The 23,472-nt window shown below is 40.6% G+C and overlaps 1 protein-coding gene across 3 annotated transcripts in view; it reads left to right on the top strand.

Annotated features, from left to right (window-relative positions):
• Nucleotides 1–23,472, top strand: part of LOC101437321 (protein kinase cAMP-dependent X-linked catalytic subunit) — a 172,606-nt gene that overhangs the window by 91,074 nt on the left and 58,060 nt on the right. For 2 of the 3 annotated variants that reach the window (XM_058291717.2, XM_058291716.2), the window contains exons 6-8: nucleotides 639–696; nucleotides 5,685–5,762; nucleotides 9,700–9,848. In XM_058291717.2, coding sequence (XP_058147700.1) covers nucleotides 639–696; nucleotides 5,685–5,762; nucleotides 9,700–9,825 — 262 coding nt within the window. In that variant the 3' untranslated portion in view covers nucleotides 9,826–9,848. Of the gene's footprint in view, nucleotides 1–638; nucleotides 697–5,684; nucleotides 5,763–9,699; nucleotides 9,849–12,761; nucleotides 18,129–23,472 lie in introns of those variants that run through there. The other variant, XM_058291715.2, reaches the window with a different exon arrangement.

The following is a 23,472-nucleotide window of genomic DNA, read 5'->3' as shown; positions in this document are numbered from 1 at the left end:
ATACTTTCACTTGATTCCCTGTGTATTTCATTCCCATCCGTTTTAACCTTAGAACCAGCCCGTCTTCTGGAGCTCTGAACCCTGTTTTGAACTTCCCATCCTAATAGATTGTGATCTTCTGACCTGTTCTGTTATTGAAATAGAAGATCTACTGTGAGAGTCGTAATCATTTGTGTGCTCATGGAAAATGAGCATTTTTAGAACAATAACCACATAAATAAGTAGACCCACAGGGCTTAGCATGGCTATGTATTTTGATAAAAACAGATGTCTTCAATTTTGCAGGGTCAGTCTGGCAGGTATATTTATTTTAAGCACCTCAGCCCTCGAGGCATGCACGTGTTTTCTCATGCTCAGATTCAAAACCTGAGTTTTTTTTATTTTGCAAAGATATAATCAACCCTTTCTCTTAGCTCAAGCAAGGTATGCAAGCATCCTAGCATTTCATAAATTATTTGAGAACTGGTAATCATATGAGACAAGTTCTAGGATATGTTTTGCCAAAATAAAACTTGAACTGACGTCCAAATGCGGATGTTGCCGTGGGTAGTTTTTTTTTTAAAATCTCTTGCCGTGTTGTGTTTGCTTGGATTGATAACAAGATGTGCATACTTTTTTTGTCTCCTTCCCGCAAATAGAGACCTCATTAAGAAACTGCTTGTTGTCGACAGAACACGGCGATTAGGAAGCATGAAGGTGAGCATTTGATTTCATCTCTGCTAACTGGTATCCAATGGAAGTTTTCATCATTTGAGATCATCAGTTTATATTTATAAATAATAAGCAAAAGCACAGAGGCAATGGTTCATGGTTGATCAAGTGCTAAGTCTGGAATAATGGGCATACACAATCAAACAGCGTCTATATCTACCTCCACTTCCTCCAAAGAAGCACATGACTCAACATCCATTTATAGTTTTTAGTCCTTACTTCCTCCCTCTCTCCTCTTTCCCCCTTCCCTCCTTCTTTCTTCCCTCCCTCCTTCCCATTTTAGTGAGATATAGTTCACCGATTTAAATAATACAATTCAGGGATATATTCATAGATACATGTAGTCATTGCCACAGTCAAATTTAGAACATTTTCCTAATTCCAAAAAGAAACCCCTTACTTTTTAACAGTCACTCCATTTATCCATCTTCCCCGGCTCCTGGCAACCACTCATCTGCTTTCTCTATTTATACTTTTGCCTGTTCTGGACATTTCATATAAAATAGACTCTTATAATATGTGGTATTTTTATGTCTGGCTTAATTTACTCAGGATCATGTCTTCAGGGTTCATCTATATTGTCACATGATTCAGAACTTCATATTTTTCATGCTGAGTACTATTCCATTGCACAGACATACCTCATTTTGTTGATCCTCTCATCTGTTGATGGACACTTGGCTTGTTTCTGCCGTTTGGCTGTTGTGAATAAAGCTGCTGTGCCATTTGTGTATACATATTTTTGTGCGTTAGTCATCATTTTCAAAGTTGAACATCATTTATAAGTTTCACAAACTTTTCATGTGGAGGGGAATATATAAGTTGCTCCTTAAATGTAGGACATCTTATCTGACTCTTTCAGTTCTGGTTGAACAACTCTGAATTTGAGAGAATTCATGGAGTTATTGTTTGCTATTCTAATTCTGGATGACCATGGAGGGACTTAACCATTTGCATTGGCCCTCTAGATAGTTGTCTTGAGAGACATAGAAACCAGTGCCAAGATAGGAATCCTCTGTTTACCTGATCAACCCTCCATCCTTCATGTCATCTACAGAAGTGGGTTAATACCTTCAGGTCTATAAGAAGGAGCCTCCAAGCTGAACTCTTAACTATCGTCAGTGGAGGAAGAAAATCTACAACATAGATTAATTTTTCATAAAATGTTGACATTTTATGAAATGATTTCTTAAGCTCACAGGTGGACTTCAAGGAACTAGTGTGTTGGAATTGCTCGCCATCTTGTTTTTTCACATTGACCGATTAGAAATGGTGTCATCAGTAAGAGCCATTGGAGAATGTCTCTATCTTGTAACTGTGGTAATATGTCAGTGTCGATTGTGACGGCATAGCCTAAGACCAAAAATTCCAACCCCCTCCCCTCAGCCTTTCTTTTATTAAAAAAAACAAAAATAGACTTTATTTTTTAGAACAGTTTTGGATTTACAGAAAAACTGAGAAGTTAGTACTTAGAGTTCCACATACTCCATGCCCAGCTTCCCATATTATGTACATCTTATGGTGCATTAGTTCTAAAGAATGCACTAATACGTTACTATTAAGTCAAATCACAGACTTTATTCATATTTCCTTAGTTTTTCCACAATGTCCTTTCTGTGCCCTGAATCCCATATCACTTTGAGCCATCATGTCTCTAATCTTCTCTGGGTTGTGACAGTTTCTTAGACTTTTCTTGTTTTTGATGACCTTTAGAGTTTTGTGGAATACTGCTTAGGTAGTTTGTAGGATGCCCCTCTACTGGAATATATCTAATATTTTTCGCATGATTAGAATGGGGTTGTGGGTTTTGGGGGAGGAACTTTACTTTTTTACCACCTCAAATGAAGAAGCCAAAACCTACAGTGATTAAAAAAACTCCATTTTCCCTGCTTCTCTCTGTGCCTGACGTGCTGTAGCAGCAACCTAATTTGTTAGCAGGATTTTTTTTTTTTTGGTAAGCTGCCTTTTTCATTTGCTCATTTGTCTCATCTACAGGAACAAAAAAAAAATGCCTTCTTTCCCGCACACATTTTGCCAGAAAGTTAATGGCGAGACGTACTGTCTGCCAAACAAGATCTTGGAGCCCATCGTTAGGCCTAAGAGTAATGCTTGCCTCTTCCAGTTCTAGGCATCTGCTTCCTGTATTAGATCTATAAAAATGGAGATCAGTGACCATTAAATCGTCAAACAGTTTAAACATTTATCACTCGTTATCCTGGTGATTAGCAGCCAAATGGAAGTCAAGAAGGCTGGCCGATGTGTTACCTGCTCCCAGTGGTACACGGTGCAACCATTTGGGAAGACCCTCTCATCTTTGACCACCTTGAGGGGTGGAAGTGGGAAACATCCCTCTGATTGGGGATTTACAGGGCCATTGGCTCAGAGATTGGATAGCGAGTGTCCAGACCTTCCATCCAGCTCTATCTAGTTTTGTCCTCACCGCTTCCTCCATATGAATGGACAGATCCCATGTAATCCCATTTAATGAGCAAAGGCTGTGAGAAGATGGAGATGCCTCATACGCAGGGTCAGCCGGAGTAGGCTAATCAGTCGCCAGGTACCCCAGGATGGAGAAGACCATGCTTTCCCCATCAAGGGCCTCTGGAAGAACTTCACAAATGTACTGGAGATTGACAGAAAGAGCTCAAGAAACCAATGACTGAAAGGAAAATGTGTTCGTGAGTTGGAGATGTCCAGTGTAGGTGCAGGATGGATGGCGCCTTGTTCTATAGCCAAGGCTTTGGCCAGCTCTTTCTCATGCTGAACTCCTCCCAGTTCAGGGAGTATCCCAACCTTCTGGGGCAGTTGTTGGAGCTTACCAAGCATCTCCACCAACGTCACTCCCCATCACTTTATTTCTGGGGACAGCAGCCCCCCGATTTCTCTCCACCCTGCCTTCCTCCTCTTAAGATTCTCTGGTCTTCATGAAAAACCCTCGCCTTGGCCATGTTGGGTTCATCTCTCTGCCATATGACCTTCACCATCACAACACACTGCTCTTCACCATGATAATTCTCCACGTGGAGTGTTTTCCTTTTCCTTCTGAAAGCATCCTCATTCTATTTAGTTATCCCAGCCTACGTGAAGGCCATCCACCACACTCGGAAAGTTTCTAGCACTGAAGTTCTCGTCCACATATTTACCTTGGTATCTGAACTAGAGTTTTAGATACTTATTTGTATTTGACTTCTCTTAACACCTCTCAAGGCAGCCCTCAGTAGGGATTTATTGTTTGACTTAGAGGTGGATAGAAAATATTTTCCCAATAGGAAAAAGGAGTTGTCCAAATAAGAGGACTAGAAAAATAGCCTGGGAAAAAAGTTGACATCACTATTTCTTTCCTTTTTGAGATCTGGTAATTCACAGTGTGAGTAGATAGATAGATAGATAGATAGATAGATAGATAGATAGATAGATAGATAGATAGATAGATAGATGATAGACAGAAATCAGACACATAAAAAGAGGATAAAAAATTAAAACCTTAAAAAATGAAGTGATGCATACTTTTTAAAAAACTTAATGTTGAATTCAGATGTGTTGGATCCTGTTTCACAGAGTTTATATGTTTATGACCTCTTCCTCCCATATTGCATTGAAATATGTAAATATTTTAAATAGAGTATAAGTTAGTTAGAGACAGGATGTGGGTTGAGAAGGGGGGCTGATGCTGAATGTATGTAGAATGTTTACTAAGGTTAGTTGTAAATACATGGAAATGGATAGAGTTGATGGTAACATAATGAGTTTAATTAATATTGCTGATTTATAAATGTATTTGTGGCTGAAAGGGGTAATCTAGGGAAGTTAATGTTAATTGAAAGACAGAAGATAATCTAGGTATTGTATAATAAAATGATATTGGTGGTAGATGAGGATTGTGGTTAATACAAATATAAGAATCTTCCTCTGTTACAAGGTGGTTGTGGTACGTGGGAAAATACAACTAATATAACTTATAGACTATAGAAAGCAGTAATATTTTTGTAACGAAGGCAAAGGTACGATTTCAGTGCTAAAAGTCAACAAAAAAGAATATGGGATTTAATTTTATGAGATGTGAATATGATCAAGCATTTTCTTTCTTCATTAATGAGGAAATTCATCTTTCTGAACACTAGAGAAACAATTTTGTCTCGAGGATTAAATAAGATAAGTGTACCTAGAGAAGATTTTTAAAAAGGAATGCTTCCATAATTTGTTAAGCTCCCTTTTATCTGTTATTTTCTTTTTTGAGGTCAAAATAAAGTTTTAAAAAACATGGTGCAAGTGCAGTAAAAAGGGAAAAGGGTGCCGTGGAAGGCGACACACTCTGGGGGGATTTCAGAAGGCAGGAAGCAGAGGTTTTCTGCCAGCTGGTCCCAGCGCCATATTTGATATTAAAGTAGACAGACTTGCCTGAGTTCTGAGGAGTGGGAGCAGGATGGCAGCTACAGCAACAGAGCAAATGATGTAATTCTCTCTATCGTGGAACCAGTTCCCCCTGGAGAGGGCAAGACCCTGCACAATCAAGAGTGTCAAAGGGTGCGTGCCCGACCTGCCACCAGGGGACGTGATACAGCAGGGAGGCAGCGTGCCAAGAAGCCTGAAGCCATCACAGTCAGTTAACTGAGGGAGGGTAGTAATGCCAAATTAAATTGTTGGAGGAGAACGACGGACAGACTCAGAAACGACCGTGTGTCTACCTTTATGTCCAGAAGCAGAATTGAATTGACATGTCATTCTTTGACCCAAAGCAGGGTGCCCATGAGAGCAATCACTGAATTTGTTTCCTCTCTGAAGGAAAGCAAATGAAACACAGAGGGCTACATTTATAGTTGACCATTCGTGGCTCATGCTCCAGGGATGACAGATATTCAAAATAAAGCAAATTATTTTGTTTTTGTCGTCGATAGTGTAGATATGTCTTCGGAATATATTCTTTCCTGCCCTGTCAAAATTCTATATACTGAGCATACGTGTTTCTTTTGAAGAATGGAGCAGATGACGTGAAGCGCCACCGGTGGTTCCGGTCTGTGGACTGGGGGTCTGTCCCGCAGAGAAAATTGAAGGTACAACATACGTGAATGGATGACTGATTCTGTGACTCATTTTTTTTTTGGGGGGGTGGGGTTCAATAAAATTGAATTGTGCAATTCAACCAGTAATCTCAAATTGTTACCAAGCCAAGTTCTTTATGGCTATCTGAGAGCTAAAGCACCTGGGGTAACGATTAAGAGCCCCAAGTTTTGCAGTCGGACATTTTGAGTCATTTCTCCATCCCTTACTAACTCTGGGATCGTGAAACAGTAAATGGGATAATGCACGTAAGGCATTTGTCTGGCACTTGCAGTAATTGTTGGGTGATGCTGATAAAGGGTAGATGGGGAATGCTTTTGTTGGGCAAAATATAATATATATTTTGACAGGTGATCTCCAGAGCCTGCACTGTAGAGTCAAATGGTGAGCCATTAAAACTGCTGATGCATTCTAATAATAATTACCTTTAATAATTAATTTAATAATTATTCTCTACCCCGGAATAATTGAATCAGAGACTCTGGGGATGGAAGCTAGGATGAGCCCTTCATTTTTCTTCAAGAGTTTAACTTTCAAACATATTATAGTATTAAATTGAATTATAGTGACCAGATGTATGTCAAGCAGTTGAGCACCTGCTTCCCACATTCAACATTCTGGGTTTGATCTCTGATACTTCCTAAAAAACAGATGAGAATAACAAAACAAAACAAATGAGAAAACCAACTCAGGGCAGCTAATGTAGCTCAGTGGTTGAGCACCAGCTTCCCACTCGGAGGTCCTGAGTTCAATCCCTGCCCCCGGTACCTCAAAAAAAATTGTATTTTATATTTTAAAAAGTAATTGATTAGGTAACATATATTCACATTGTCCATAAAGGTATACTTTGATAAATCTCGCTCCCCTTTTGCTCTGTCCTCTCCCTGCTCCCCTGCCCCCGGTACCTCAAAAAAATAAAATTGTATTTTATATTTAAAAAAGTAATTGATTAGGTAACATACATTCACGTTGTCCATAAAGGTTTACTTTGACAAATCTTGCTCCCCTTTTGCTCTGTCTTCTCCCTGCCCCTCATAAATAACTACTTTTCTGAGATTTTTCTGTATATCCCTGTCATTTCTTTATGCAAATACAACCACATAAGAATAAAGATACTTTTTAATTTTTAAAATTTAATTGCCCTTTTTTTTTAAAGATACATAGATCACAAAAAATATTACATTAAAAAAAATAAGAGATTCTCATATACCCCACACCCCACCTCACTCCTCTCACATCAACAACCTCTTTCATCATTGTGGCACATTCATTGCATTTGATGAATACATTTTGGAGCACTGCTGCACTGCATAGATTATAGTTTACCTTGTAGTTGACACTCTCCCCCAGTCCATTCAGTGGGTTAAGGCAGGATATATAATGTCCAGCACCTGTCGCTGCAGTATCATTCAGGACAACTCCAAGTCCCCAAAATGCCCCCACATCACATCTCTTACTTCTCCCTGCCCTCAGCGACTACTGTGGCCACTGTCTCCACATCAATGCTACAATTTCTTTAATTGCTAGAGTCAAAACAGTTCTATAGTTGAATACCAGTAAGTCCACTGTAATCCATGTCTTAATCCTCCATCCTGTGGCCCCTGGGATGGTGATGTCCTCTCCATCTCTATATTGAGAGGGCGCTTAGATCCCACATGGATGATGGATGGGATTCTCCTGCTTGGAGTTGTGGGCACTCTCAGTTCCGTGGTGTGGTGGTTGACCATCCTCACCCTCCTGTTAGTTCTTATTTCCTCCACTTTCTTAACACAAGACATAGAATAGTACAGCATTCTCTTCTTTCTTTTTTTTTCACTCAACTATGTAACTTTCCTACCTAATAATCTAGAGAATTCACTCATCCTTTTTGAACTACATGAGTACCCCCTTAGGACTGCTGTGTAGTTCCTTAACTTAGACCTCTACATAGGACACTTGTTTCCAGTCTTTTGCTAGAACACATAATCTAGTACATGTCATTTGTGTGAAGATAAATTTCCAGAAACGAGATGGTTAGGCCAAAAGACAAATGTATTAGAATTTTTAAATTTAGAAACATTATGCATGTTACGTATTGTAACTTCTTATAAAGTTCATCAGAGAATTCTTTTTTCTTTTTTTAAATTTTTATTAAAGTTAATAGAGCACATAGAACGTTACATTTAAAAAAAACATGAGGTTCCCACATAAAGCACACCCCACCACCCTACTCCCATCATTTTTGTAAAATGTATTTCTTTGAAGATACATACATCACAAAAAAGGTTACATTATAAAAAACATAAGAGGTTCCCGTATATCCCCAATCCCCCCACCCCACTTCTCCCACACCAACAGCCTCCGCCATCATTGTGGCACACTCATCGCACTCGGCAGACACATTCTGGGGCACTGCTGCACCACGTGGAGAATAGTTTACGCCGTAGTTCACACTCTCCCCTGGTACATTCAGTGGATTATGGCAGGCTAAGATGCTGCACTAGAGCCATTGGCTAGGCTCGAAGAAGCTTCTGGAAGCCTGGAGCCACTTTTCTTCTGTTCAACTGATGGTTGCCTGACTTATAGAATTAGGTCAGTTATTGGGTGGAAGCATTAAAGAAAGAAAGAAAAGATGCTATTAAAGTTATTCTATTTTAAATGCTTCTTTTATTGTTTGGAAGTATATGAAATCTTTTATGGAACCAAGATAAGATCTTTTCATATGTGAAACTTGGCCCATTTTCTGATGGAAGATATATGGAGTGAGAAAGTAGTGACTTCCCTGCCGTGATGTATTTGAGTGGTAACCAGATGAGAGCGCCCTTTGCCGTAAGAGTCATCGCATTTCTGAGACGATGAGACATGAGTTCGTCGTGTCCCCTCCACAGTGTTTGCACTTTGCTGCACACGCAGTAATAGCTCATTGACCGTATCAGAGTAGTGACAGATTTATTTTTGACAAGTGTTTTTTCCATTTAAACTTGAGTGCTTTCTGTGTTGACACAGAAGTAAAAGAATGTTCCTTTGGTAATCCGTTTGATGGAGTCCTCAGGGTTTTCCAGCTGCGTTTCCTTTGGTCTCTGCTTCCGAGGAACACATCTGCCAGTTCTTCTTCATGAAACAAGACCCTGCAGGTCTAGAGAGAGGCATGTTGCTCTTGACACACACAGAAGGGTCTTGAGAAAGCGTTAACAATTTCATAGAATTATGGAGGGTTAGCTGGTATCTGTGCAAATTACAGAATCTTTGAGTTGGACGTGGCTGGGGGATGAATCTAGTCCAGGGGTCAGGAAGCAACAGCCAGTGGACCAAATCCAGCCCATCATCTCTTTGTAAACAGAGTTTTATTGGCACACAGCCATGCCCGTTCATTGACACATGGAATGTGGCAGCGTTAGGCTACCGGGGCAGAATTTGAGTAGCTTCAACCGATACCAACCTGTTGGTATTGATTTGGCTCCTACAAAACTTAAATACTTTTACCCTCTGTCTTTTATGGGAAACTACCTCCTGCTCCAAACCAATAGCCTGTTTTATTGGTAGAAGATTGAGCCCAGGCATCGGCTATGAAAACCTGAATCCATTGCTTTTTCCATCTTCACGGTGTTTTCCAAAGCCTGGCTTTTAGATGACTTCCATCAGCACATCCCCACCCTAGACTGTGAGAATCTGCATTTAACAAGCACTAGGAGTGATTCTCATTCTGGAATTTAGGAAGCAAGCACCACATACCTTGTTTTAATCGCACGAGCGCCCGTCCGTCCGAACGTTGGATAATCTCACTCAGGAGCAGTATCTTCAAGCTAGCAACTTTGGCAGGAAGGAAAGCAGATTGTGATTTTTCCCCTCCCCCAAATCATTTCCATTTTCCTGTAAAATTACCTGCTTAATGCTAAAGGGTGCTCCTTTCCTTGCTAACCGTGGCTTTCCGTTCTGGCCAATCGACACCAGCCGCCCATCGTGCCCAAAATCTCCAACGATTGCGATACCTCAAACTTCGAATCTTATCCCGACGACGGCTGGGATAAGATTTCTCCCGTGCCACCGAAGGATCTGGAAATCTTCAAGAACTTCTGAGTCCAGGGATCCACATCTGTCAGGTAGGTCTTTATTCTTAGTAATTAGAAAAGGGGGGGGGTTGTAACTACCTCCACGTTCAAGAAGATTCTGAGGTTACCAAACAGGACTTATGGGCACAAGGGATGGAGCGAAGCGAAACAGAGCCTTTCCAAGTATCAGGATAATCAATGCCCCACTGTGTGTCATTTACGTTGCCACAGCATTACCTCCAATTTCTCAGTGTCCCTCAGACCTGCTGGGTGAAAATCTGCATGTTTACAGAAGATCCCCAGATAATTTGTGAGCACAGAGACATTTGAGAAGCAAGTTTCTTGGACTTCCTATCCTAAAAACTCTGGGAGCCAGGCTTCCTTTCTTTCCATACTTTATACTGTGAGAACGACTTTTGAGTCCCTTTAGGTTAAAAGAAAAATAGAATACTTCATACGGAATCCACTAAAATTAATGTGAGATATTTGAAAAAAAAAAATAACTGAGTCTTATTTCCTTAAGCCTTTGTTGGTCTGTTTTTCTTACAAATATAGGTAGGAAAAATCTTGTAGTTACTGCCCAATTCCAAATTACTCCTTTATGCCATGTAAATCAGGTCGTTGTTCCTATCATATCCAAGTAAGAACAATATCACGTGAAGAAAGAAAATCAAAATATCACCAAAGGTATTTCTAGTCATTGGCTTATCTCGTTTCTCCTATTTTTATTTTCCCAGTGGTGGTGATGAGTGAAAAAGGTAAATTGTCTAATCAATACCATTTGCAGTACACAGGATGGCTAGTTCCTCAGAGGGAGGGACCCACCTGCTCAGAGAGGTTGAAAGTATCTGCTTCCATTTCCATGGAATTACAGGGAAGACAACTGGACTGAAATAACGGGGAAAAAACAAGGAAACAGATGGCTCTGTTCATGTGAAAATAATGTGTCTGCTTGGCATATTTTTATCACCCGATACATATTATTCCCTTTTTTTATTTTAACCAGATTATCTTCAAATAAAGAAGGGCCCAATTTAGCTTTATTAGCTTGCTCAAAGCTAATGAATGCCAATTACGGGTTTTAGAAATCACTGGATCTGTTTAAATTTTTTTTTTAATTCAGTAGCTGAGATTTTATCTGATTTATCCAGAACGTTTTATGGCTTGGTTTTAATCCATTCAGTCTTTTAAAAGACCTTGTTTTTATAATGAAGAAATCTTATTTGATAAGCCAAAAAAACTGAGCCTTTCTCTAATTTAGTACTGCTAAAGTATGAAATTTAAAGAAATGAAATGCCCTCCATGCAGTGAATTTTGCTTTATACCCAATGAACGGTTTTATTCTGTTACATCGCCAGGTGCCCCAGTTATTTGGTAATGGGGGCCGCAGAGAAGAATAACCTTTTCAAGTGTAGTGTATATATATATATATTGCTGAGAAAATGTAAATAAAGAGAATTTTCACAAGTAGAATCATTTTAAGTATACTTTGATTGGCTGGTAGTAGGGGCATTTTTAGAAAGAACTCCTTGGTAAATTTTTGCAACTCAGTAGATCCTTTCCTGACCACATTGCTTTCTCTTGACTCAACAAATTCGGATTTCTCTCTCTCCTTTTCAAAGCCAGACACATTCGGCTATCTTGGTAACTTGACGAAAGACAGTTTGAACGTAAGCAAAAGAAAGTCTTGTCTGTACCTGCCCCTGGTGTTTTCAGGGAAAGGTGATTCTCTGTGACGATTCCTTTCGAGAAAATATTTCTTCACGCACGTAAACGGGGGATTCTTAACAAGGTATCCATGAGTTTGAATTGTAATTAAAAAAAAAAACTGTTCTTATGGGCACGTGTTGGTAAGGGTGTGATCTAGTTATTCAGTAATACACAGTAGAGTGTGGGCTTCGTAAGGGGTCCATGGTTTTCACCTGACTGGCAAAGGGATCTGTGGAAGGATAAAGGTTAAAAACCCCTGCCCTAAATCTTCTCCCATAGATAGTTAAGCTTTGCAACTGCCTTCAGGAGCTGATTATTAAGTGGACGCGTTAACCATGCTTCATCTTTCTTTGAATTTCCCTTTGTGATATTCAGTATCGGGGAGGGAGGCAGTGAGGAGAGAGGTCAAGGAAAGCCCAATTCATTTTTTTATTCGTGAAATGTTTCCTGCCTTCTAACTCTGAAACAGGGATCCCGTTTTGTTTGTTCCGTTACTCTCCTTCCTTAGAAAGGATGAGGCTGGGATAATTCGATGGATGAGGTATTCATTCAATAGCATTTAAAACCTGCCTTCAGAGTACCACCCAGGGGAGCTGATGTGGCTCAGTGGTTGAGCACTGGCTTCCCACATTCAAGATCCGGGGTTCAGTCCCCAGCCCCGGTACCTCAAAAACAAGCAAGGGAAGCAGATGTGGCTCAACTGATAGAGCGTCCGTCTACCACATGGGAGGTCCAGGGTTCAAACCCAGGGCGTCTTGACCCGTGTGGAGCTGACCCATGCACAGTGCTGATGTGTGCAAGGAGTGCCCTGCCACGCAGGGGTGTCCCCCGTGTAGGGGAGCCCCACGCCCCACAAGGAGAGCTGCCCCGCGTGAAAAAAAAGCGCAGCCTACTGAGGAGTGGTGCTGCACACACGGAGAGCTGACACAGCAAGATGACACTACAGAAAGAGACACAGATTCCAGGTACCGCTGACAAGAATCCAAGTGGACACAGAAGAGCACAACAAATGGACACAGAGAGCAGACAACAGGGGAGGGAAGGAGAGAAATAAAAAGTTTAATTTCTTTTAAAAAAGTAACTATTCGGATTGTCCTGTTAGGTACATCCCCTTAGAATTTGGATTTGTAGATCTGTACAATAAGAATCACAAAGAAAATTTTGGTTTCTTTTATTATTGTTATCATTAATATACACTTACTCGGTTATTTAAAAATTAACAAAATCCTCTGTCTTTTTTTCGTGCCGAAACAGGATGACTTGAGCTTGCGTGGGTCGGAGCACACAAATAGAGACACGAAGAAAGCGTCTTCTTGTTGTGGATAAGCACATTTCCTCATTTATGTAAATCCATTTGTATATAAAGAGATCGATGCGCAACTGACATTCTTGGACTTACCATTATTTAAGTAACTGGAAATCCACTGCAGAGTAGGAAGTTTTGTAAAACTGGTTTGGCTTTGTATCTTATACTTCACTGTTGGGTTCCTACTGAATTTTTCTGATCGTTTTAACTTTATAAATTTGAACTAAACTTGTTCGGTTATAACCACAGATTTTGGCATTATGTGTGTATGTGTGTGTATATGTTTAAGGAAGATAATATCGCCGATGCACAGAATTTGGGCAATGATGTAAATGTACTTTGCATAATCTCTGATTTTTATTTTTCTAATATGTTTTTCTTTGAAAAATCTGTTCCCTCTTGGGGGGGGACTAAAAATTTGATTGATGCATGTTTTATCATCTTAGTGGCATTTTATAGTTCTTTGTAAAGAAAATATTCCACGGAACTTGACATCTAATATCTCCAGGGCTTCATATCTGTTAACTTTGGCCTTAGAAGCTGAAGGAAGGGGAAGGAGATGTGGCTATCAAACTTTGGTCCCACAACATCCGATGACCGTGTAAAATTGTTCAAAGAACATAGCGAAGGCAAGAATCCCTTTAAGATATAAGAATCTTAAGAATCTTTAAGATATAAGAATCTCTATATCCTATATCCCTTTCAGAAACTTCCTATCACAATGACTGCGTTTTCAAATTCCATTTTAAATCTGTTGACCAAAATGCACCTCCCAGTACTAACACAGGAATTTTACTCTTGGCTCTGTGGCACGGACAGCCTTTCCACAAACGCTTTGCCTTTCGTTTCAGGAAAAGTCAAGAAACAAATGATCTATGGGATCAAGCATCCAACGTAGTAAGAACCCACCCCACTGAATTCGGGTGTTGGCACTTTTCCTTTTAAATCTTAAGTTTGAGTCCCTCCAATACCCTTCTCTCTCATAGAACATGCAGGCTTTCATATAGAATTACCAGTGGGTGAGATGTGATGCCATTGTACAGGTTATATAAAGATTCCCCAAAGAGCTCCCTCTGAAAGTTTTCCCCTTCAGGGTGATTTAATGGGAGCCAGAGGTTGAGGATTTCCACGAGTGGGTCTCTAAACGAGGGAGTTCCCAGGTGCACCTCCCAGAGGTAGAACATTTAGGCTTTCTTGGACTCCATACTCAGTGTACTTCATTATCTTCCCTACTCTTTCCCTTCTCCTTTCTGATTCTAACATTCTCAGTTTACCGTGGCTCAGCTCAGAAATTGCATTGTTAAAATCTGTCGTTTATCTGGTGATAGGACCCAAACAAGACTTTCCCCAGTAGAAGGTGGAACACTGAAGAAGCACATCGGGTCTCTCTATGACTTGAGGGGTACACCCACTAGACCCAAAGGCCATTTCTGCACGGCAGCTCCCTTCTCTCCAGCGCTCTTCCCTGGCGATTCCAGTTCCTTCAGCAGCCAGGACTGGGGAGGGTGCGCCCTGGATGTGTGTTGGGAAAATGGGTGCAGCTGGGGGAAATGGACTGCATGTCCCTCCAGCCCCTCACCTGTCTCCACAGCTCAGGATCTCTTGAATCCCCTCGTGGAATCATTGTCCTTGGAAGATGTATTAGTCAGCCAAAGGGGTGCTGATGCAAGATAACCAGAATTTGGTTGTTTTTTATAAAGGGTATTTATTTGGGGTAGGAGCTTACAGATCCCAGGCCATAAACCATAAGTTATTTTAAGGTCTGTTTCCATATGTTGGACCAAGATGGTGGCCGACATCTGTAAGGGTTCAGGCTTCCTGGTTTCCTATGTTCCAGGGCTTTGCTTCTCTCTGGGTTCAAGGTTCCTTCCTGGGGCTGGCTTCTTTTCCTCTGGGAGCTTACTCCCCAGGGCTCCAGCTTAAGGCTTCAGCATCAAACTCCAACATCAAAAACCCTCAACTCTGTCCTTTGCCATGACTTTTAGTCAACGCCCTAGTGACGTGGCCCAATCAAAGCCCTAATCATAACTTAATCATGCCCAGGTACAGACCATATTACAAATATATCTATTTTTGGAATTCATAACCATATCAAACTGCTACAGAAGGTTTTGGCATGCAGTTCCTGGGAAGAGATTTCTCCCTACAGGACTTGCTACCTCTTGTTTGCACAGATACCTAGGGAAGTAGATAGACCCTTTTTCTGCATTTCATATGTTTCTCAAGGGGCACAATTCCAAAGGAAACTCAGTTGCCTACCCCATTTGGTCATGTTTCAGATCTCTTCATATCTCAGACCATCCTTTCCACAGCTTATTCATAAACAAGCAGTCAAGTGCTTTGTGTCTTTGAAGGAGAAACAGAAAGAACTCTTGCCATCCACAACTTTTAAAAGACAGTGAAATAAAAGAAAAAAACCTCTTTCCTGTCTCTTAGTCACAAACCACCTAATTCCTCAAAAATGAATTGATTCAGTACTTGAGACTAGACATAAAGTTGAGTAAAATAAACTATTTAAACAGAGCAAATCAGGGAAAAATTATTTTACAATGTTGAATGGTGTAAATCTTCTTGGAGGGCCAAATTCTCATCCGTGCTTCTCATTCATTGTGTTTGGATAGACGACCAAAGTTTAGCACAGTTTCTGAAATATTTCACCATAAATATTGGGAATTTAAGTCAGTAAAGTGAGTGATGGATTTAAAGGTAGAAGATTACATCTCATGTCACCTGACTATAAAAATTCATGATAGCTATAATTTATTATTTTTTTATTTTGGAGACTTCTTTTAAAAAGGAGCTTGGAACACTTTCCTTTGACAGTTTAAAAAATTGTACATACGTGCACCAACTCATCTGTCTACTTTTTTTGCTTAAGTTCTCACTACCCAGGATTTAATTTTGAGATAAAAGTAACATTGAGAATGCTTGAAATGTGTTGCCTTATTTCTCAATGAAAATGCAAAAGAAAGAAATGTGTTAGCACATTGACGGCATTGTTTTCTTTAAAGCCATTGAAATAAGCTGTCAGAGCCATACAAAACAAATTAAAAATTACAGAGAATTCCAAGAGCATTTGATGGTGTTTAAGCCACCTTCAGCAGTCAAGCACTTTTCTATATCCAATGTGTCACATGTTACATGTTAATTGTCAATGACTGGCCATAAATTAAACACTGTGATGCCATGTAAAGACTGGCTTAATCAAAACAAGTTAATAAACATGGAACAATCATTATGTAATTTTAAAATGGTTTACTCTGTGGGAGCATTTGGAAGTTTTCATGTACATGATCAAATATAATCACTGCAAAATTTCGAGGGGCAGTCATGAAAATAATCACACAATTTGTATTGGATATGATTCTAGGTCTATTTTGTTTTTTGTCATTTTATGAGTTGGCAGTATTTTCTTAACGTGTGAATACTGTAATAACTCTAAGAAATGCATGTATCACAGTAAGAAGTCAGTTAGGGTGAGTCTTGTTTTCATTTGTGGAAATGTTACCACCCTGCTTTGATATGTATTTATAACGCCAAGAAGGAAATAAAATCACAGCTGATTAATCAGCATAGTGTACATTTGCACTGCCTGGCTTCTAATTTCCTCACAAGAGAAGTCAGTTACACTCAGCATAAATGAAACGAAGCCATTGCCTGGGGTGGGAAAATTGTGATTTCTGATACCAACATGACAGAAAAAGCCAAAGTAACTCAATTAGGAGAATACATTTGCTGACCGCATTATCAAAACACTGTAAATTCTGTGTCTGTCGAGCAACTGCACCTGTTTATAAGTTTCCAGTACAACATTTTATTTCCTTCTAGAAGTCTATACTGAAAAATTGTTTGAAGTCTCAACCAATTAAAAAGTCATTAGGAGAGCTAACAGTTGAGTGATTTGGGTTGCAGTTCTCATTTACTTGACCTGTTTTCTTCTAGAAGTCTATACTTAAAAATTAAATTATTTGAAGTCCCAACCCATTAAAAAATCACCCTAAACAGGTGAGTGATTTGGGATGCATTCTCATTTCTTTATTTGACATAGATGCCCACCTCTGGGACCATGTTAACTGTTAAAATATGGCTTAATATACTGTTAACTAAAGACTGCCATGCACAGCTCTGTGTACTTAGCGCTTCTCACAGAATTAAGCGTCACACCCGAACATGGAAATCATGGGTTCAGCTACTTGGGTGGACGTAGTGCAGGGAATACAGTTGGGTCAGAGTCCCTGCCTCAACCAGTTGATTTGCATCACGTTAGCACAATCTTAGAAGACCTTGGATGCCCTAAGTGTAGAGATACGAAGCAGGGTTCCTTGGTTGGTCTTTGTTAGGGTCCACCCATCTTGCATGTTCTTCAAACGTGAGTCACATCCCATATAGCAGAGGTTCTCTTCCTTTATTGTTCCATGGACCCCTCTGCCAGTCAGGTGAAAACTACTAAGTCCACACTCTACTGTATATTATTTAATAAATGTATCACACCTGCACCAATATGTCCCCACAGGACAAATGTTTCCTTGAATTTCAATACAAGCCATGGACCCTTGGTTAAGATCCCCTGCTATATATATACAGCGTGGATCCCTATTTCCGATGGATGTGAAAATCCCTAGCTACTTCAATTCCAGCGAACAACCTTCACTTTACAAACACAAGGAGAAAACCTTATCAGCAGGTGTCTTAATCAGGTATTTGAATAGTCTGTGGGGAGGGAGGGGGTGGTTGATGGGGGCAGCCTAATTTTGTAAGATGAAGTTTGCTTTGCAAATGCTATAGCCTTCTAACCCCTTGGATAAAAGGGATACTCGCTGTCTGGTTGTTTTGTAAATGACTGTGCATTAGAAAGGCTTGTCTAGTTTACTTTTGCCTCTCCACCTGAGAAAAGACGTGAAGTTTGTCAAAATTTTAGCACACAGGATTCGAAGTCTCTTGAGGTGCAGGCACTGATTCCTTGTCTCTCAAGAACTGCTGCAGCTGAATTCTTCACGCTGGGCAACGGGCAGCCTCGCCACAATGCCCACAAGTTCCTAGGGGCTCTGTGCCCACTATCAATTTCCATGTCCAGGAGGTACCGTGCCTTGGTGTGTCACCTGCGTCCCCTGGGTGGTGGGAACTGACTATCCCGCGAGGTGATCCGAGATAGCCGTGCGGGAAAGTACGTTCAAAACCCCATCGATTCCTTGCACAATGAAAATCACTGTGATTTGTATATACCTTCTAGGGAGATTTTACTGCTGTCCTAATTTATGTACGAATACTGTTGATTCCGGGTTTGTTTAATAAAACTTTGTATCTTTTAAAAAGTCTGATTCTGGTCTGTGTCTTGTGCTGCCTGGGAAAGCCAGAGCTCTGCGGCTTTCATGTGGTCAGGAGTCCGTCATCTTTTTCCCTGTGAATATTTTCAGCTTTGCATGCTATCGGATGGCACACGTAAATGAATAGGCGTGTTCCCATAAAACTTTATTTACAAAGACAGACGGTGGGCCAGATTCGGCTCTCGGGCTGTCGATTGCCAACCCCAGGGAGTTTTCAAATTGCCTTTGCAACGTGTTAGAATGTGCCTCCCTCCTCAGCATCATAAACAAAAAATTTTATTGATTCACACTCAGCTTGATACTCGGCTTCTCGAGTTGCTTTTGCATCTTGCTAAAAGGATCCTCCCTTCATCACTCAAGAAATCAGTCTGCTTAGAAATTTTTTTAGCACTCCAGTCGCACTTGATATTGCCAGGTCCTGGAATTCCACCAACCTGGAGCTTTTCCACCTCTCCCTCGTGGAATTCCCCTTCTCGGCAGGAACTGTCCTAGAATTTCTATGGAGTAGGCATGTAGGGGTGAGTGTGGGGCATGTTGGGCTCTGGGAGAGAATTTGACACTCCCTCTGCATTAAAAAAACACATTTGTAGCTTCCATGTCCCTTGAGGAAAGAATGAGAGAAATTGTTTATGGTGTGTATATGCAAGTGAGCTAAATTTCCATCCTCCCATTGTCCTCGTGGGTTGTTTTAGCTGCACGCTCTTTATCAGGCTCACACAGTCTTCTAGAGGCTAAGCCCATATTTGCAATCTCATGAAATCTTTGGATCAAAGGCGCGGATGTAGTTCAGTGGTTGAGTGCCTGCCTCCCATGGACGAGGACCTCCTAATCAAAAAATTGAATCAGAGAAACTTGTTGCAGAGAGAATAAGGGAAAATATGGGTCTACCCCTGACTTCTGACTCCGAGGACATACCCAGATTGCCCATAAAAATGGAATTCTCACCTTTGCTGCACCCTCTATAGGCCGTGCTGAGAGATGCATGCTTTTACACGTTATCGAATTCTTAAAATACTGGACAGCAGGAAATCTGCCCACGTTCAAGGTAGGGAAACTGAGGTAAAGAAAGAGTAAGTGACTTACGCCTGGTCCCATAGTTAATAAATCACAGAACTGAGATTTAAGTGCCACCTGCTTCCTGAACTAGATTCAACGGAAATGTTGAGTGTCGCTTAAAATTGTCAAAGGCTGAAAATGTCAAACGTTCATGGGAATATTTGAAATCCCCTCTTTTGTTTGAAGGCAGAAAATTGTTAGCTACTGGAAAGGGTCAGTCAACTCTTTAGAGAGTGATATTTACTGTAATTAATAGGCAAGTTGCTTTCCATAGTCCACGCAGGAGATGATTTTCTAAAGCTGTTAAGCTACAAATTCAGGTAGATGTTTGGGCTTTGGATTCTACTATAAGAAACAGAAGGCTGGAAACTGCATGCCTGTGTGGCATTTCATCCAAAAGTTTTCAGTTCTCAGGGACCTCACAAAGAATAGACTCTAGCTTTCATGTCTAGATACATGTCTAGCTTTGGATCTGCTGCAAATTCAGATTTTATAGACCCTTTGGGAGCAATGCTTTGGAGATCCACTGGCCAAATATCAATCCTTCATAACGATTTGGGATTTGCATGGGTGACGTTTAGAACTAGTGCCTCAGAGGAAAAGAAAGAATATTCCACAAAAGGCAAAGATTAGAAAGTGATGTCACTCCAGTGAATGGTGAGGGAACAAGGGCGATTTTGGTCTTTAGAGATGAGAGCTGTCACAGTTATTTTGCAGAGTGCGTAACCATATTTTTTATTGTCTTTTTTTAAAGATACGTAGGTCACAAAAAATGTTACATTAAAAAATATGAGGTCCCTATACACCCTCCACCCCCCTCACCCCATTCCCCTCACATCAACCACCTCTTTCATCATTGTGGCACATTCATTGCATTTGGTGAATACATTTTGGAGCACTGCTACACAGCATAGATGATAGTTTACATTGTAGTTCACACTCTCCCCCAGTCCATTCGGTGGGTTATGGCAGGAAATATAATGTCCTGCATCTGTCCCTGCAATATCATTCGAGATAACTCCAAATGCCCCCATATCACAGCTCTTCTTCCCTTTCCCTGCCCTCAGCAACTACCGTGGCCGCTTTCTCCAAGTCCCAAAATGCCAACATATCACACCTCTTTTTCCCTCTCCCTGCCTTCATCAGCTCCTGTGGCCACTGTCTCCACATCAATGATATAATTTCCTCCATTGCTGGACTCACAATGGTTCTATAGTAGAATACCAGTAAGTCCACTCTAATCCATATCCTGTGGACCCTGGGATGGTGATGTCCATTCCACCTCTATATTGAGAGGGGGCTTAGATTCCACATGGATGATGGATGGGATTCTCCTGCTTGCAGTTGTAGGCACTCTTGGCTCCCTGGTGTGGTGGTTGACCATCTTCACCTCCTTGTTAGCTGACCTGGGTAAGCCCAACGAACCGGAGAGTAGGAGTCACAACTCTGCTGAGTCTCAGGGCCCAGCTGGCAGGTGGCCAGTCCAGAGATTGAAGTCTCCTGGGCATACACCAACCCCAGCACCAACCACAGGTTCAGTAAAAGTGACAGAAGAGGCATGTGTAGAGAGGTCATATCTGAGCCTAACTCCATCACACTCAGGAGCACAAATTCCAAAGTAGGGCTCACTGACAGGGCACTGAACTCCAGAGCCATCTGCCATGACCACAGGACCTGGGTGTCTCCGTAGCCTTCAGGAACACCAGTACCTGGGGTTGTATCTACTTGGCTGTCTCTGCGATCCTGCTGAAATGTGCATAAGCACAACCCCTCTGATACCTCCCGACTCATTTTGAAGTCTCTTAGCCATATACACTCGTTTGTCTTTACTGTTTTGCCTTTTTTAGGAGATACCGGGGATTGAACCCAGGACCTTGTACATCCACTCCCCCAAAACTGTATTTAACTGATGGATACTGGCCAAAATGCCAGAAGGGCTAGCGGTTGCAAAGTTGGTATTGAAGAGAACAGAGCATTCATTATTTGCAAAGGTCAGCCATGCCCTGGTACTATCCAGTGCATTGTGGACACATTACAAGATGCCTTTTCTTTCTGTTGTTTTCCTTTCTCTCATCAAATCTATACCCACCCCTTACTCTAAGGTAAAGTAGCCAGTGATGACCTAACATTGGAAATGTCTTCCTATAGGAGTAATTCCTCTTTCAGAATAGAGTCTTGAACCTAATTTGAGTTTCCAAGAGATCCTCTGAGCCCCTGGTTTTCCATTGCTCTTACTTTGAAAGCAATGAGAAACGTGTTGGACATATTTTAGAAAGTCATCCAAAACACAGACACTCAACTGAAACTAAAGTTTAACAGAGCAAGCCTAACCTTTCACTACTGATAGCATCAAAATATGGTCCCTGTTAACGTTTTAAAATAGGGCACTGTCTTATTACAGCTTCCTTTTTAGTAATGCAATGCATGACCCACTATTGGATCTTCCTGCGTGTTTGTAGAGCGCTATTCTAAAAAAAAAAGTAGGTGACCGTTGTGATTCTCTTTGCTTTCCCTCATTAAATCTGAGCTCCACACTGGTGATTTCACCAGGGAAAAATTTACCAGCTCGGTTTAAAAAGAAACCTGTGGCTTTCTCTGCCATAGCCTGAAGTGGGCCTGGATTTCATTTTTTCAGCTCTGACTTTGCACTGTTGGACACAGCACGTATCAGCCCTCTGGTTGATATACTCATTTTGTAGCATGTTTATTAATGTTCTGTCCTTATATGAGTAATCTGGGTTTGTTTTCCTCCAGCCCCTGTTCCCAGACTCCAAATTTGTATGTTGAAAAAACAGTTGGTCCAACTGTTTTTCTGTGTTGTTGTTTTTTTTTTTACCGGTGGGTCAAAATTGCCATTGCACATTTCCATTATTTTTATGACCTACTTTGGGATGCCAGTTGGAGAGGATTTTCCTTCCTGAATATCATGGAATATCTGTGTCAGCTGCTGGGAAACAATAACTGTGAAGTAGCCCCTCCATAAGGCTTTTCCAACTCCAGTTGAAGTTCTGGATAGATGTTGGAGATCTTCATAAATGTGTGTGTTCTCTTTTTTTTTTTTTTAATTAAAAAAAGTTTCATTGTTTTTTTTTTGAAGATACATAGATCACAAAAAAATGTTATGTTTAAAAATATAAGAGGTTCCCATATAGCCCCCAGCCCCCTCACCCCACTCCTCCCACATCAACAACCTCCTTCATCATTGTGGCACCTTCCTTGCATTTGGTGGACACATTTTGGAGCACTGCTGCACCACATGGATTAGAGTTTACATTGTAGTTTACACTCTCCCCCCGTCCATTCAATGGGTTATGGCAGGATATAGAATGTCCTGCATCTGTCCCTGCAATATCATTCAGGACAACTCCAAGTCCTGAAAATGCCCCCACATCTCATCTCTTCTTCCCTTTCCCTGCCCTCAGCAGCTATCATGGCCACCATCTCCCACCTCAATGCTACATTTTCTTCCATTACTAATCACAGTAGTTCTATAGTAGAATACCAGTAAGTCCACTCTAATCCATATTTTATTCCTCCATCCTGTGGACCCTGGGACGTGTGTTCTCTTTTCAAGGGGTCAAGAGGAGCTGGTAGAATTCCATAAATATCACTTTGACCTCTTTCAAATCACATCTTTAGATTATTTTGCTGCTTAAAAATTCAGCTTGTCTCAGTAAGGTATAGGAGACCCTGCTGTTTGAATCCTGAGTCTTGATTCCATATTCTGATTTTCTTACTGTGACCTAATTGGACTAGTGTCTGACGTTTTTTATCCTGCTTTGCTGTTCATTTTTTTTTTCATTTTAAAAAATTTTATTGAAAGATGTCATGCATACATGAACATAGATAAACAAGAAGTGTATAGTAAAAGTTGGGAACTTATAAAACAAACATGGACAGTGTATAGAACTCCCATACAACACCCCACCATATCTACATTTCTGTAATGATTTTTAAGTGATAATACATAATCCTAATTCTAGACCAGGCAAAGTAAATCCTCTTTCTATCTAGGCAAAGTAAATTTTGATAGGCCAGATTTGTGTGTGGTGTTTGTGTGTGCATATGAATATTTCTAAACATGCAAAACAAGTTTTAATCATAGCATAGAAATGAAAATATTACCTAAAATAATACTATCAGTATCTGATCATTTTTACATCAGCTTTACAACTATATACAAATTATAACTAATAAAAGCAGTTTTTAATTATTTGCATTCAATCTTTTTCACCTTTATTAAAGATTCTCAGTTGATGACAAATATCATGGTATTCTC

The sequence above is a fragment of the Dasypus novemcinctus genome, chromosome X (assembly GCF_030445035.2).
Source record: "Dasypus novemcinctus isolate mDasNov1 chromosome X, mDasNov1.1.hap2, whole genome shotgun sequence".
Taxonomy (NCBI): domain Eukaryota; kingdom Metazoa; phylum Chordata; class Mammalia; order Cingulata; family Dasypodidae; genus Dasypus; species Dasypus novemcinctus.
The sequence above is the reverse complement of the archived record's forward strand: the minus strand, read 5'-3'. Positions and strand labels throughout refer to the sequence as shown.